This window comes from Papaver somniferum, chromosome 7, assembly GCF_003573695.1.
Source record: "Papaver somniferum cultivar HN1 chromosome 7, ASM357369v1, whole genome shotgun sequence".
NCBI lineage: Eukaryota > Viridiplantae > Streptophyta > Magnoliopsida > Ranunculales > Papaveraceae > Papaver > Papaver somniferum.
Window position 1 is genome coordinate 244,835,323 of NC_039364.1, and position 13,569 is coordinate 244,848,891.

The window sequence follows — 13,569 nt, forward strand, 5'->3', positions numbered from 1 at the left end:
TTACATAACAAACAACTAGTAGAAACCTCCATCCCCTTTATTCTGAGCAAGTCTCTTGTTGGAAGTCTTGAATGAGCTAAAGTCCATAAGAAAAAACCAATCTTAGGAGGTACCTTTAACTGCCAAATAATTATGAAAATATTATTAACAGGCGTCTCCATTTCTTCATTTGCAAGCTTATCATAAGTAGACTTGACAGAAAACATTTTTTTGCTTGTCAAAGGCCACTCCATAATATCTTCATCATCTTGTTTAATTATAGATGTACTCAATTCTCTTTGTAGCCATCTCATCTCAGTTCTAACATTAGAATTTAATCTTCTTGGAACACCCACATCCCACACAATACTCCCTGCAACCTCTGTAAAACAATCTGACACAGGAGCCTTTTTTCTTTCTAGGTATGTTATAAAGATTAGGGAAAAAATCCTGTAGAGGAGAAGAAAGAAGCCAGTTATCAATCCAGAATCTCACCTTCTTGCCATTGTTCACTTTGAACTTCATATTTGATTTGAATATGCTTCAACGCTTCATAATTCCTTTCCAAACAACTCTGCCAAAAGAGAGCCAATCAACAACATTTGTGCCATATTTTTCTACAACAATATCCTTCCAAAGAACACCATCTTCATTTGTAAATCCCCACAGGCATTTTGTGAGAAGAGATTTATTCATCTTTGTCAGATTTTTAATGCCAAAACCACCAAACTTTTTCCTTCTATAGAGAACAACCCATTTCACATAATGCATTTTTTTCTTTCCTCTGTTGTCATTCCATAAGAAATCCCTCATCAGCTTCTCCAATTTTTTCGACACAGACACAGGCATTTCAAAGAGAGACATATAATATGTCGCTAAACTAACAAGTACACTATTAATTAGTGTGATTTTACCAGCTCTATTCAATAAGGGTTTTTTTCCAACCCGTAAGCATAGAAATGAACTTATCTATAACTCTATCCCATTTGGCTATACCTTTGTATTTATCACCTAAAGCCAAACCTAAATAGATAGTGGGATGACTGCCAGTATAACAAACAAAATAAATTAGCAAATTGATGTAGATCTTCATAGCCCACACCAAAATTTTGGCTCTTGTGAAAATTAATTTTAAGGCCAGTTACTATAGTTACCTAAAATCTGAGAGAGGTTAGAAGTGGGATTCTAGGGTTTATGAAAGTGAGTTACGGGAGGTTGAGCACGAACAGTCTTCGCCTAAACCACGCACAGTTACCGTTCAAAGGCTTCTTCAGTCACATGGAAGAGATTTAAGGATGGTCTTAGGGAGGGAAGCAGATGAAGAGAGAGATCAGAGAATTCTAGGGTTTGAAGAAAAATTGCTCTGAGAGGTTATGAGAAAGATTGTGATAGCTTGGAGAAATAGATGACCTATTTATAGCTGAATTCTCTAATCTCAGGTCGATGAAGATAAGGATTGCTTTCCGCGCCGTGCGAAGCAATTCTCACGTATCTTCAGGAATAGATAGATAAACTAGGTTGATTTTATCTCATTATTCCACCGCCTTTACTCTCTTTTGTTGTGAGTAATAAGCCGGGTATTTCTCACGCGTGCCGTAGACCGCCAGACCCAAACCCTAATTGTTATCCTCCCATTTGTGTAAAGCTAAGTCAGCCTTTGTGATGACGTGTTGAGAGAGAGAAATATTATATTTTATCCGAGTTGGCCGAGATAGAGAGATATTCTCTGATTTGTAAGAATGACTAGGACGAGTCACGTGAAAAGGCATGGGATGCCTCAGAATTCGTGCAGAAAGGATACTCGATTCCTACATGAGGCTCGTGCCTACCATGTGGAATATTCAGCCTTATCTGAAATTTCCCGAGAGAATTGAATCTCTTTAAGACCTTGAAGAGAGAGTTGAACCTATCTGAGACCTTAAAGAGGGATTTGAATCTCTCCGAGATTGCGCAGAGGGATTCGAATCTCTCCGAGATTTTGCAGAGAAATCGGAATCTCTCTGAGATTTTTCATATATATTTGAATTTCTCCGAGATTTTGCAGACGGATCAAAATCTCAACGAAGATTTTCTTAACGGATCTGAATCTCTCTGTGGCTAGCTGGGACTCGTCTTGGAGAGAGAGAAAAGGTTTTGTGTGCCCGATTAATGCCTCTGCGAGACTTTGGATCACTTGTCTTTGACCAGCGTATCTTGCAGAGATGTGCTAGGAATCAATTGTGTGTCCATATGATGGGCCAACAAGACCACTGTATCTCGAAAGGATGTTCTAGGAGTCTGTCGAAAGGACCCAGAGGCAGAATAACCAGTGTATCTCGCAGGGATGTTCTATGAGTTATTCGGAAACCTCAGTAAGTTGAGTTAGAGCCTAGAGCAGACTTGACCAGTGTATCTCGCGATGATGTACTAGGAATAAGTCCTTGATCTCAAATAGGGTGAGTCGTGCTTACAGGAGATATGCATAACTCCGCTTTGGGTCATAAGTCCGTCGGGGACGTCTTTACGCATCTACATAGCCTACATGACCAGCAGTATGTCGTCGAGGATGTATACTAGGAATCATGGCATCACAATCAGCTGTGTCTCGTGAAAACATGCTGGAATTTTGGCTATTACGATTCATAAGTCTGTCGGCGACGTCTTACGCTCTACAGAACGTACGTGACCAGCAGTATCTCGTCGAGGATGTGCGCTAGTAGTCACGGCATCACGACCAGCAGTGTCTCACGGGGACGTATATTAGAAATCGTGGCTAAGAATGCCTTGAGGGCCAAGGGCTTAATCTCTCCCGTGAGAGTTGAATTTTGTCTATGGTCTTGAAATGACACTTTTGCCCCTTATCCAAATTTCACCATCAACATTAAGTCCCCTACTCAGAGTAGAACCTTGATTGTTCTATGATGAGTATATAGATGGTTACGAATTGTTCAGGCACGAAATTACAATCCACTTGCGGAGTCCCCGAATTGTTGCTTAGTCTTTGCCTGCTCTGATTCTGGACACCTGAGAGATTTCTGGGACTTTGTGTTAGGTGATGCTACTAGCATCACAATTGAGCCTTCATGAAATAAAATTTCGGTTTTGAGAAACTAGACTTGCAAATTAGTTTTTTTTTTTTTTTTCTTTTGATCAAAGCCCTAACTCCTTCCTTCTGTGAACTTTGATCTTGGAATTGATCCTAGACTTGGAATCCTTTTAGGCTCTCACATTGGGAAGCGTCATCGGAAATGGGAAAAGAGTCTTGTGATGTAGTTTTAACAATGGTAAGTAACGAGATGCTCGGACTATTTCCTAAAGATTTGGTTTTAAGATTAATTGAGAAAAAAATATTTAAGAAGAAATTGCTAACATGATCAATGGAGAAAAACCTGGGTTTCGGATTCCATCAAATCAATTGTGTAAAATAATCATTTCTCTCCAAACAATATTCATGATATAACTCGAGACAGTTTCGAACCCAATCTCATGTCTCGGAAAATATAACAGTTAAAATAAATAACAACTTATGTTGTAAACAAAAACGGTATAACCTTCTTCGCTTATAAAAGATCGATAGACGAAGACTATCCAAAACAATTAAAATGAAGCTAAATATGAAGAGAGATTAATCAAAACATTTAAACTCCAAAAAAATATTTATTCAAAGAATACTAGAATACTAGAATTGTTGAATTCTAAGAAGAAGTGGGTTGGTTTTCTTAGGGCCAAGTTTTTTTGGAAGAAATGGTTGTATCAAAAACTATGGTTCAAATCAACAATTCTGCCAGGCATTCGTTGGGTTCATAAGCTTGTGGAAAACAATTCTAAAATGTTGTTGGGTGATGGTAGGTCAACTTCGTTTTATTTTGACATTTGGTGTGGAGATATGTGTATTGCAGACATTCTTGATGACCAAAGTTTGGATAGAACGATCATGGTGGGAGATTTTTGGGCTGGCGACCATTGGAATTTTCCTGCTATTCACCTTGAACGTTTGGTTGTTGCTGGAGTGGAGATAAACAATATTCCATCACCGCTTGGAGGAGAGGATAACAGGGTCTGGATGCTGGACTTAAAGGGAGTGTTCAACGTCAGCTCAGCCAAGGATATTATTCGGCAAAAATACCCTATTGTGGAGTGGTCTTCTTTGATCTGGAGAAGTGAAGTTCATCCAGTGATGGCGGCACAAAACTGGAAACTCATCAGAGGGGCATGTGCTACATATGATTTTTTACAAGAAAGGTTCAAAATTCAGCCTGCCAGTAAGTGCAGTCTGTGTGGGAATACCGAAGAAACCCTGGAACACGTGTTGTTTAGCTGCAGTTTTGCTACTCGAGCCTGGAATTGGCTTGCGCAGATTTTTGGATTAAATCCTAACTCTAACCTTGTTGTTTCTTGTAAGGAAGCTAAAGGGTGCAGTTAGATTATTCGTGAACTGTGGCTAGTAGCAAACCTGGTGATTAAATCTGAGCTATGGGCGTTGAGGAACAAAGGTGTTTTTGAGCACAAGAAACCGAACTGGAGTATGTTTTTCAAGAGAGTTTTGAAGATGATTCAAGACTATACAGTTCGCCTAAAGGGTTACATGAAAAACAACGTTGAAGATGTTGTTATCTTGGACTATTTTCGTGTGCAACATAGAAGAGTCAAAGGTCAGCAACCTGTTGAGTGCTTTTGGCAACCTCCGGAGAGTGATGAGCTTCAAATTTGTTGTGACGGCACAGCAAGGGGAAATCCTGGTAGAGATGGAGCAGTTGTGGTGAAGCGAGATGCATCTTGTAATGATATTGGAGCTATGTCGATCGGCTTGGGAGTTACAACTAACTACTTGGCTGAATTGTATGGAATCATTGTTGGAACGGAATGGGCTACAAGATGGGGTGTAAGGCGTATTTGCATCCGGTCAGATTCTTATGGTGTGGTAGAGGCGTTGAAAAATTCTAATATGCCTTGGTTTGCAAGGCAAAGGTCGTTAATGGTTTGTAGAAACTATGACTCCACTAGATTTATTCATACTTACAGAGAAGCAAATTTTGCGGCGGATTCTATGACTAAGCGAGGGTGTTATCTTGACAATGGTGTTGGAATGCATTACGAAGGAAGACCTATTTTTTTTAATTTCAGTTGAATATCCAAATGTTGCTTATTATAGATTTAAATAGTTTTCAAGTTTTTGGGGTTGCTTTGACCTCTTTTCTTGTAAACTATATCTTGTAAATTTTGTTATCTATTAATACAATTTTTGACTTATCAAAAAAAAAAAAGATATATTGGCTTCCTCCTTAGTCCCAGTGGAGAGAACCAGCTTTCCATTATAAAATTGAAAACAAAAGAAACGGTCTAAAACTATAGTGGTCTCGGCTCCTCCCACGTCCGTCCAAACTGACTCCATAGAACACCATTTTATATCATCCCTTTTTCCGGTTTCTTTAAATAAAAAATGTATCAATTAATTGCTCCAAGTTCTTGGAAGCTTTACCTTCACGTGGAAAATTCCATCGACCACAAACAAAAGGTCATAATCCATGTGCCAACCCCACTTTAGCATATGCATGCCTTAGTCCATAAAACGTTCCACCCCTAGTCTCTAGCCAGCACCTCCTCTCTATGTGAAACGCACACTGATTCTTTCCATAAGTAGAAAATATGCAAACGATGTATATAAGGGATGTAATGCTCTATTGTCGTCATCATCATTAATTTGCATTCGATATTGGGAAAATTATACGCATGTCCAAAAAAAATAATATTTTTATTGTCAGGTCTAATATTATTTTTTGCTTTCATGACACTCATAATTATATGAAATTTTGAAAAGTGTCTGCATAACGGGTTATGCATCAGGAGTATAATTGACAACACAACTTGGATATAACATATCTAAAAAACCGCGTCTTGGAATTTTACAAATTTTATATCGTTAGAAATCTTTTTAAGGGAGATACACAACGAGTACAAACAACAATATCAAATTTTTGTTTTTTGCGAAAAAATAGGAGGTGATCATCATTTTAGGGAAAATTTTGAAAAACTTGATACATAACCATTATGCAGCCACCAAAAAAGATGCATAAAACGTTATGCAACCATATTTTGGTTCATGCATTTACTAATTTAGTTATGCAACCACTAAAAGGATATATACGCCTAAAAAATAACATCACAAAAAACAAAAAGACGCATAACGAATTATAATAATTTTCTCAACTACATAACAAGTTATTCATCCATTGTTTTGGTTAATTTCAGTGCTTATAAAAAAGGTTGATGCATAATGCGTCATGCAGCCATATTTTTGGATGCATATCAAGTTATGCATCAGTTTTTTATTTCAATGCTTACAAAAAGTGGTTGCATAATGCTTTATGCATCTGTTTTCAAGACTGTATAACATGTTATGCAGACTTTATTGTATGTGCATGACAAGCTATGCAGTCTTTTTTTTTGTTGGTTTCATTACTAACAAATAAGTTGTTGCATAACGTGTTATGCAACCATTTTCTGGACTGCATACAAGTTATGCAGCAACTTTTGTAGATGCATAACATGTTATGCAATTATTTTTCTGATTGAATTCAATTCTAACAAAAAAGGTTTATGCATAATGTGTCATGCAACTATTTCCTCAGATGCATAACATGTTATGCATCCATTTTCTCGAATGCATAACAGGTTATGCAACCATTTTGATAGCTGCATAACATATTATGAATGACAAAACCAAACCAAAACAACATAAAACCGAGTATACCTATACACGATTTATCAGAATCTTGCAAAATTTACTTACCCACTAAACAATAGTACAAAATATTTACTTGATAAAAAAATAAAAGAAGCAATTAACGTTGAGGCACATAAATTAGTTACATCACTATAATTACCATCGGCAATCTTCTGATCAACCCGTACTTTTTTTATATTTTCTTTTCGTAACCCTGGGACTAACATCTTAACATACACACCATCACCGTCTTCATCGGCATAACCATCACAGAAGTATGATTTACTGTCCCAGTTACAAATGGGCATGAAATCCAACTTTTTGATCTTAGCACTTTCATCATCTGAAAAGTAAAACCAATATTCAATATTAAACAAAATCTGAAAAGATAAGCATATCACAAAGTTTTCAACTCAAAGAAGATCGGGAAATGTCTTGGCTGCAGTAGAAGCCTGAATACGTACAGCTGAAGCAGATAGCAGATCAACAAAAAGCTAAGTTAGATACGCTTGCGAATGTCTCTCTTATAACTCGAGCAGAGGACACTGAGATTCCTACAAGGTGTACTTTAACTAAGACATTCCAAAAAAGACCAGTATCTAGAGCTGTACCGGGACTTGTTGTTAGAAAAAACGCTTTAAAAATACCAATTTTTCCATGGGCTATGTTTTGATCCCTAGACCTATTGTCCATTAATTATTTTTTCATTTGAATAGATAAAACAATAGTCCCACATTGACTAAAATCTAAAGAGTTTTAGACTTAAATACCATAGAATTGGCTATAAGGGCATTAGACTTTTGTGCTTGGAGTGAAGGCCTAGACTAGGACAAGGTTGCCTTTCCCGTACGCGCGGTGCTTCGCATAGAAGCACGCCGCCGCCGTCCGGTCCGGTGGGTGTGGGTGTGGGTGCATAATCCTATCTTTTTGCTGAATTTTTTGGTACGTGTTTTCCACACAAGTAGAAGAATCTTTTCTTTGTCTGGCGATATTGCCTTTAGGACAGCGTATCGTATACGTGCCTCTATATTTTCTGTGCATCTCCAGCAACATCGGTTTGAGCTAAGTATCTTCTTCTCAGTTACATTATTAGTAATTTACCCAACACTTGTATCTAGGTGTTGGTTATGTACAGAGTCAGAGATTTTTTTATATAGTAAATGAGGTTGTACCAACTCTAAGTCTACAAACCAAGGTTTACAGTTCAGTACCTTGGACTTGTATTTAGTTTACAATGGAAAGAATTTTTTTATACCTGGACTTGTATTTAGTTTTACAGTTCAGTACCAACTACAAGTCTACAAACCAAGGTTGTGTACTTATTTACAAGGACTCCGTCTCAGAGGACAACTGTATTCCTGCTCAGTAATAGCTAAGAAAAATTATGAACAATGATATTAAAATTCATAATTGAAGAACCAAAAATGAATCATAAGGAAAGAGTGAGTACCTGCCAGTTCAGCAAATTAATCATGTCTGCTTCGACAGATGGATTTCCTCGCTGCTCGTCTCTTTGAATAAAATCAACTTGCAATTCTTGCAAATAAGAAAGGGATTTCAGATCATAAGATAAAGACGCCTTCACTTGAGGGCAACCAAAAATGACTAATTTCTGAAGAGAAGTCCATCCTCGTAAAATCTGGCAGAAACTTTAAAACTGGGCACTCGAGCAAATACATTACCAGAAAAGAGTCCATGTGAAGTTGAGAGCTAACATCGCCGCCTCATTCTCTGTGCCATCATCATTTTCTCAGAAACCTTCCAACTGATTGCACATTCTGATTCTAAGACTTCGAAGATTATAGTTGCTTCCAAGTATCAAAGAAAGACCAAACAAAGCATAGGAGAGTGGTGCCGTATAAATCTTAGAGCAGCACAAAGACACCAAAAAATTGTAATTCACAAGACCAACTGAAAAGTTATACCTGCACCCTTACATACTGGACAATTGATCAAACTTGTTTCCTTGCATACTGGACAATTGATCAAGCTTTTTTTTTTTATAGCTTTCCACCGGTGCACAAAACCCTAGTTCCCAGAATCATAATCACCATATCAAACGAAAAACAAATTCTTACATAATCTATCTATTTTCATATACCGTCTATCTGTATTATTCATCGGGATTACCGTTTGGAGGAAGAAGTAAAAGAATTGAAGAAGAAGAAAGATAGTTTGGCCGGTAACGGAGAAAAAAAAGACCAAAACATAATTTTATAAATTTTGGGTTTGTGAGAAATTTTTGTACAGAATATGGGTGTTTTTTTTTTTTTGCTAAGTCTTTTAATTTATTAAGCAAAAAAACGTAATTACAAGAATTACAAGCAGGAGGCACAAGGCCTCCCCACCCCCATAAACCAAAGGGGTTAAAATAAATAGCCAAAGAAAAGCCACAAAAAACTAGAGAATAATAACTAAAAAATACCCAAAGAGAAATGAAGAATAAAGACTAAAAGCCTAAATTACTTCACTCTAATAAACGCCAAAGGAAAAAAGCAAAACCCTCCTTCAAGAGTTTCCACTTCCTTTGTTTTTCTTCTTTGGAGTCTTCATTCTTTTTGATTGATCTTGAATTTCCTTGATGTATTCCTTTCTAAAAGATAAGTCCTGCGAAATTTTTGTTGAATATCAAATTTATGGGTGCACCTATGAAGTTTACAGAATATGGGTGCGCCCATGAAATTTTACACCAGTAGATTTCATAGTGGAAAAAATCTGAAAAATGAACCTCACACTAATTTTCAGTTCGAAATTTCCAAACTAGTCCACCCAACCTGTTTCCTATGCAGCTCTTCTCCCACTTCCATAATTGGAAAATATTATTTTTTTTATCTCTTCATGATTATGGTAAGTAATTAGCGCCTTTGTCGTATATTATTTCGCCACTTCATTTTCCCTTCGGTTCCATACCAATGTCCAAATCTTATGAATCCAAGTGGGCCCAGGAAATGATGCTTCAACCCGTTTACTCCATAATTGTGTAACTCAGTTTTAACCGTTTTTCTTGCCATAACCTATTTTATTCATGTACCTACAAAAATCCAATAAATACCAAAATCAATACAAAAATAAGGCCTAACAATGTATATTTTGGGTGGTAAATATACAAGAATTTGACGCTAATCACGCCCCAAAACCTACATTTTGCTAGTCCCGAGCAAAACTAAAATGAAATGAAAATCCTAACTCACTGTCGCAGGCATCGCGATTATATTTAGCGTATGCAATAAGCCTTTAAACCTCTAGGTGGTCCTAGTGGCCGAGTTATAGTCTCGGGAGGGTTTAATAGAGATATACCCACAAAACCTTTACTCCAGACCCTAACTATCTACGCAGAACCATGGAATAGCACTAAAGATCCTCCTTGGTTGGCATACTCTCATTGACACAGGAGGAAGTACCCTGATGCGAAATTCCAATTGATGTACACGAGTTTGTAATCAAGCATATTAAAATTCATATATAAGTGACAGATCTTTACTAAGATAGTCACACTATGGACATCAATATCCAGAGTCAACAAATCACATGGATAGATTAAGAAGATGGATATAGAGAAAAACGTAGATGGTTTTGATGTTGACTAAGGTGAACGGTGTTTCCCATATCTGTATGAAGGCCACTGCCAAGATGAACTTATCCTAATGGACTGAGATAGTGGTCTGACTAATATCAATGCAACTGGCAAATACAAGGGAACAGTGGTCGATTTTATTGAACAATTTATTACAGTTGGTCTGATAGTCCGGTCTTATTTTCTTTTCTTTTTTTCTTCTTTATTAATTTTTTTCCTTTTTTTTTCTTTTTTTCAACTTTTTTTCATCATTTTTTTTATAAAGTAACTCAATCACTCTACTTCATCCCAGTAGTAGTAACAACTTGATGTGTGTGCCCCACCAAATCACTTAGAGAAACATATTTAAAAAAATAATAAAAATAAAATAAAAACAGAAGGTGAAATGGACTCAACCAGATATGGCGAAACTACCATGTTATTTCTAACACCTGAGCTATGTGCTTTTATGAATAGACTCTATTTAAATGTTTTCATCTACTCAGATTGGTTCCTCAACTCCTAAAACCAAGATGCTTCCATCCACTTAGATTGGTTAGTGTCATCCTTAATAGGCATAAATTTCTAGGCTCTGGAGTTTAATTAATGCAACTAAAAAGTTTCTCCCATATCCCCAAACTTAAATCTAACATTGTCCTCAATGTTGTAAAGATAAAATTAAAAGCATCAAAACAAGGAGAAATTGTTACCATTTGAAGCAAAAGAATTAAGGAAAGATATTACCTTGTTGCATGAGCATGGGTTACCTCCCAAGAAGCGCTAAGTTTAAAGTCTTCAGCCAGACATCAGAAGAATTAGTCACCACATAAAATCATAAAGTAGTAGCCGGAACAACTGTGGGTCATCGAAATCAAATAATGTCATCACAAATAGAAGAAAACTACAGCAGACCAAGAAAGTGAACCAACCAAATACATCCTTAACAAGTTTTCTATTTAAGACAATTATATCTGGTTGTGGTTCAGGTTCAGGCTCTATAAAAGGGTCTGAATAAAATATTTTCATGGGCCATGTTTCCTCATTGGCAGGATCCGGAGGATCAGGTTGTAAAGTCTGGAAGAAATCAAATAAAAACTTAGAAGCACATAATAATAACCTGAATAATTGTGGATCCTTAAAGTCAATCAGGTTGGACTTGCACAGTTGACCATAATGGTGGTCATTCTTAAGAAAATGTGTCGACGATTCTAATTTCCTAAAATTAGGTTTAGTTCTAAAAACTATATAATGACACATTTCAAATTCAGATACTCCCACATTTAGTAAATAAAATCTTGGTGGGACAACAAAGTCAATTATGGTATCATGGATCGAATTAACCACATCAACCAGAGGATGGAATTCTATCAACTGAGTTTCATTCTGGACATAACTAGGTTCAGGAAAGCGTGCATGAAGATAGTCTCTTAAGATGGTAGAGGCACATATATCAAGTCCCAAATTAGGGACCTTTTTAAGAGTTAAAGGTAAACCACGGGGAGAATGATATTCACCCCCAAACTTAGAGTTCTCAATGTCCTTGGACGAACTAGTCACAATTTCCTTAATTTCTAAATTACCATATTTAGGAAAATGGTCTTTTATTTCTTCTAGGTTGAAATTAGGTGGTTCTACATTTCTATAATCCTCAGAAGAGACTATTGTTGTCTTTGTCTCTCTCCAAAAATATGCGTTTTTTTCTTTTAGGGTTTCACCATTTTTTTACGAGAATTCCTTCATCCTTGATCATCTTAGGGTGATTTTGGATGGGGGAAAATACTGATTCAAACTCACAACATAATGGGGTTAAAACTGTTTCTTTTTCTGATTTAGTTAAGGGTAAAAACCCTATTTGTTACAAGATTCAGATTCTTTATCTCTCCCTGAAGTTTCTTATTATCTTGAAGAACCGATGATTGATTTACCTTTGGAACTTACTCAAGAGGGTCGGGATATCTTTCAGTTTAGTCTGATTGGAAGACTGAACTTTTTTTTGAAACTGCCTATGTTGAATTGGAAAGAACTAAGCATTCGCATGTTCCAAATTCAGTTTTAGTTAACAATGGAAAAGTGGGTGAAACTAATCCATTAAATAAGACAGGTTTGGTTGCAATTAGGATTCCTAAACCTGTTAGGTCTGCTCCTTCAACTCCTCTTTGTGATCAACTAATGGCTGGTGAATTTTTATTTAATAAAAACAAGTTTGATGTTCTTAATATTGCCCCGGAAGTAGCTGAAAGTTCAGCTGATGCTAAGTTCAGGGCAGAGCAAGAAGTGCAAAAAGAACGCATGAAAACCATGCACAAGTTGGTAAACTATACGCTGGGAAAAAATATTCAACTTGAAACAATTTCGGAAACCGAGTCTCAATTGGGTTTGGAAGCTTCAAATTTAAGAAACCGTATTGAAAAAGGTAACTCGCCAAGAATAAATACTGGGACTTCTTCTCAGTCAGTTAATAACTCCTCCCAAAGTAGTTTTTAATGTGTGTTCTTTATTGGAACATAAATGGCATTGCACGCCATGCTGCAAGGTGAAAATTACAAGAGTTACTTAAGGAGCATAAGACAGATATCTTTTGCATTGCTGAGCCGAAAGTACATTGTACTTTTAATTTTATGCAAGGGTTATATGTGGATGGTTACAAGAGAGATATTATTCATAATTCTGTTGATTCTCTAAGGGGAACATCTGGATTTTTTGGTCAAATAGTATGATGAGGCATGTTGTTGTGAATACTAGTAGGCAAGCTATTACTATTGAAACGGAGGGTGTGTTGGTATCCTTTGTTCATGCTAGTTGTTTTCAAGTCACTCGTAGAAGGTTATGGCAGCAACTTTCTTCAGTTGATAATAATACTCCTTGTTTGGTCATGGGTGATTTTAATTGTGTGTTGCGTAATGATGAGAAAAAAGGAGGTTGTGAACCGCGGACTTCAGTCATTAATGATTTTAGTGATTGGATGGATGACAATGATCTCTTTGAAGTTGATTTTTTGGGTTCTAAATTTACTTGGGCTAATGGGCAATCTGGTGTTCGTAGAATCCTTTGCAAGATGGATAGAGCTATTATCAATGAAGTCTGTCTTAATAAGTTTGAGAATTTGAGGTGTAAAGTTCTTCCTCGTGAAGTTTCCGACCATTCTTCTCTTATTGGCTTTCCTTTTTCCAACCCAAGACCGAAACGAGCTCCTTTTAGAGTGCAAAAGATGTGGTTTTCTCACCCTGATTTCATGCGCATGGTTATTGAGAGTTGGAATGCTCAAGTTTCTGGCTCTCCCGCTTTTATTTTTCCTTACAAGCTCAAAAGATTAAAGGCTGCCATGAAGGAGTGA

The 13,569-nt window shown here is 36.7% G+C and overlaps 1 protein-coding gene across 1 annotated transcript; it reads left to right on the forward strand.

The window, feature by feature from the left end:
• The first annotated feature begins 12,951 nt into the window (after positions 1–12,951).
• On the forward strand, positions 12,952–13,569 carry LOC113296291. Its single transcript, XM_026544600.1, has one exon. The coding sequence runs from the start codon at positions 12,952–12,954 to the stop codon at positions 13,567–13,569; it is 618 nt and encodes a 205-aa protein (XP_026400385.1).

What these genes read in the sequence shown, in the direction of transcription:
- LOC113296291 (XM_026544600.1), top strand. Translation starts at nt 12,952, where the DNA reads ATGAGGCATGTTGTTGTGAATACTAGTAGGCAAGCTATTACTATTGAA.